General features: G+C 40.6%; 1 protein-coding gene across 1 annotated transcript in view; it reads right to left on the reverse strand.

The window, feature by feature from the left end:
• LOC135661711 (photosystem I P700 chlorophyll a apoprotein A2-like) overlaps nucleotides 1–1,624 on the reverse strand; it is a 10,334-nt gene extending 8,710 nt beyond the window's left edge. The window contains exon 1 of the mRNA XM_065176536.1: nucleotides 1–1,624. This exon is cut by the window's left edge and continues 8,710 nt beyond it. Coding sequence (XP_065032608.1) covers nucleotides 1–1,284 — 1,284 coding nt within the window. The 5' untranslated portion in view covers nucleotides 1,285–1,624.
• Between the last annotated feature and the right edge of the window lie 6 nt (nucleotides 1,625–1,630).

A 1,630-nucleotide genomic window follows, 5' to 3' on the forward strand; every position in this document is an offset into this window, starting at 1 on the left:
ATAGCCTACGGAAAAGTGGGCTAATCCAACCAATCTTGCTTGCACAATGGAAAGAGCCACTGGCTTATCTCTCCATCGAATCAAATTAGCCAAAGGTGTGCGTTCATGAGCCCATGCTAAAGTTTCAATCAATTCCTGCCAATATCCGCGCCAAGAAATTAAAAACATAAATCCAGTAGCCCAAACAAGATGTCCAAATAAGAACATCCACGCCCATACGGATAAACTATTCATACCAAAAGGATTATATCCATTGATAAGTTGTGAAGAGTTTAACCATAGATAATCTCTTAACCATCCCATTAAATAAGTGGAAGATTCATTAAATTGTGAAACGTTACCCTGCCATAAAGTGATGTGTTTCCAATGCCAATAAAAAGTAACCCACCCAATGGTATTTAACATCCAGAAAACTGCCAAATAAAATGCGTCCCAAGCAGAAATATCACAAGTACCGCCGCGTCCTGGGCCGTCGCAAGGAAAACTATAACCGAAATCCTTTTTATCTGGCATTAACTTGGAACCACGTGCATCTAAAGCACCTTTTACTAAAATCAGTGTAGTTGTATGCAAACCTAGAGCAATAGCATGATGAACCAAGAAGTCCCCAGGACCTATTGTTAAGAAGAGTGAATTACTATTCTCATTAACAGCATTCAACCAGCCCGGTAACCATATGCTTCGACCTGCATTGAATGCTGGGCCATTCGTTGAAGATAAGAGTACATCGAACCCATATGAAGTCTTACCATGAGCGGATTGTATCCATTGGGCAAATATAGGTTCAATCAAGATTTGTTTTTCCGGAGTACCAAAAGCGAGCATAACATCGTTATGAACATAAAGGCCCAAGGTATGGAACCCAAGAAACAGGCTGGCCCAACTTAAATGAGATATGATAGCTTCTTTGTGGTCTAACATTCTTGCCAATACATTATCCTCATTCTGTTCTGGATTGTAATCTCTAATGAAGAATATAGCTCCATGAGCAAAGGCTCCTGTCATGATAAACCCTGCGATGTATTGGTGATGAGTATATAACGCAGCTTGAGTAGTAAAGTCTTGTGCTATGAATGCATAAGCAGGTAAAGAGTACATGTGTTGAGCTACTAAGGAAGTAATAACCCCTAAAGAGGCTAGAGCAAGACCTAATTGAAAATGAAGCGAATTATTGATTGTGTCATAAAGACCCTTATGCCCACGCCCTAATCGACCCCCTGGAGGAATATGTGTTTCTAAAAGATCTTTGATACTGTGCCCAATCCCGAAGTTAGTTCTATACATATGACCAGCGATCAGGAAAATAAATGCAATAGCTAAATGATGATGAGCAATATCGGTCAGCCATAAACTTTGCGTTTGTGGATGAAATCCACCGAGAAGGGTTAGAATGGCAGTTCCTGTTCCTTGGGAAGTACCAAATAAATGGCTACTCGAATCAGGGTTTTGGGCATAAAGATTCCACTGACCCGTAAAAAGTGGTCCCAACCCTTGAGGATAGGGTAATACATCTAAAAAATTATTCCATCTGACGTACTGTCCCCTGGATCCTGGAATAGCGACATGAACTAAATGTCCTGTCCAAGCCAAAGAACTCACTCCGAAAAGTCCTGACAAATGATGATTTAGA

The sequence above is a fragment of the Musa acuminata genome, unplaced genomic scaffold (genome assembly GCF_036884655.1).
Source record: "Musa acuminata AAA Group cultivar baxijiao unplaced genomic scaffold, Cavendish_Baxijiao_AAA HiC_scaffold_565, whole genome shotgun sequence".
Classification (NCBI taxonomy): domain Eukaryota; kingdom Viridiplantae; phylum Streptophyta; class Magnoliopsida; order Zingiberales; family Musaceae; genus Musa; species Musa acuminata.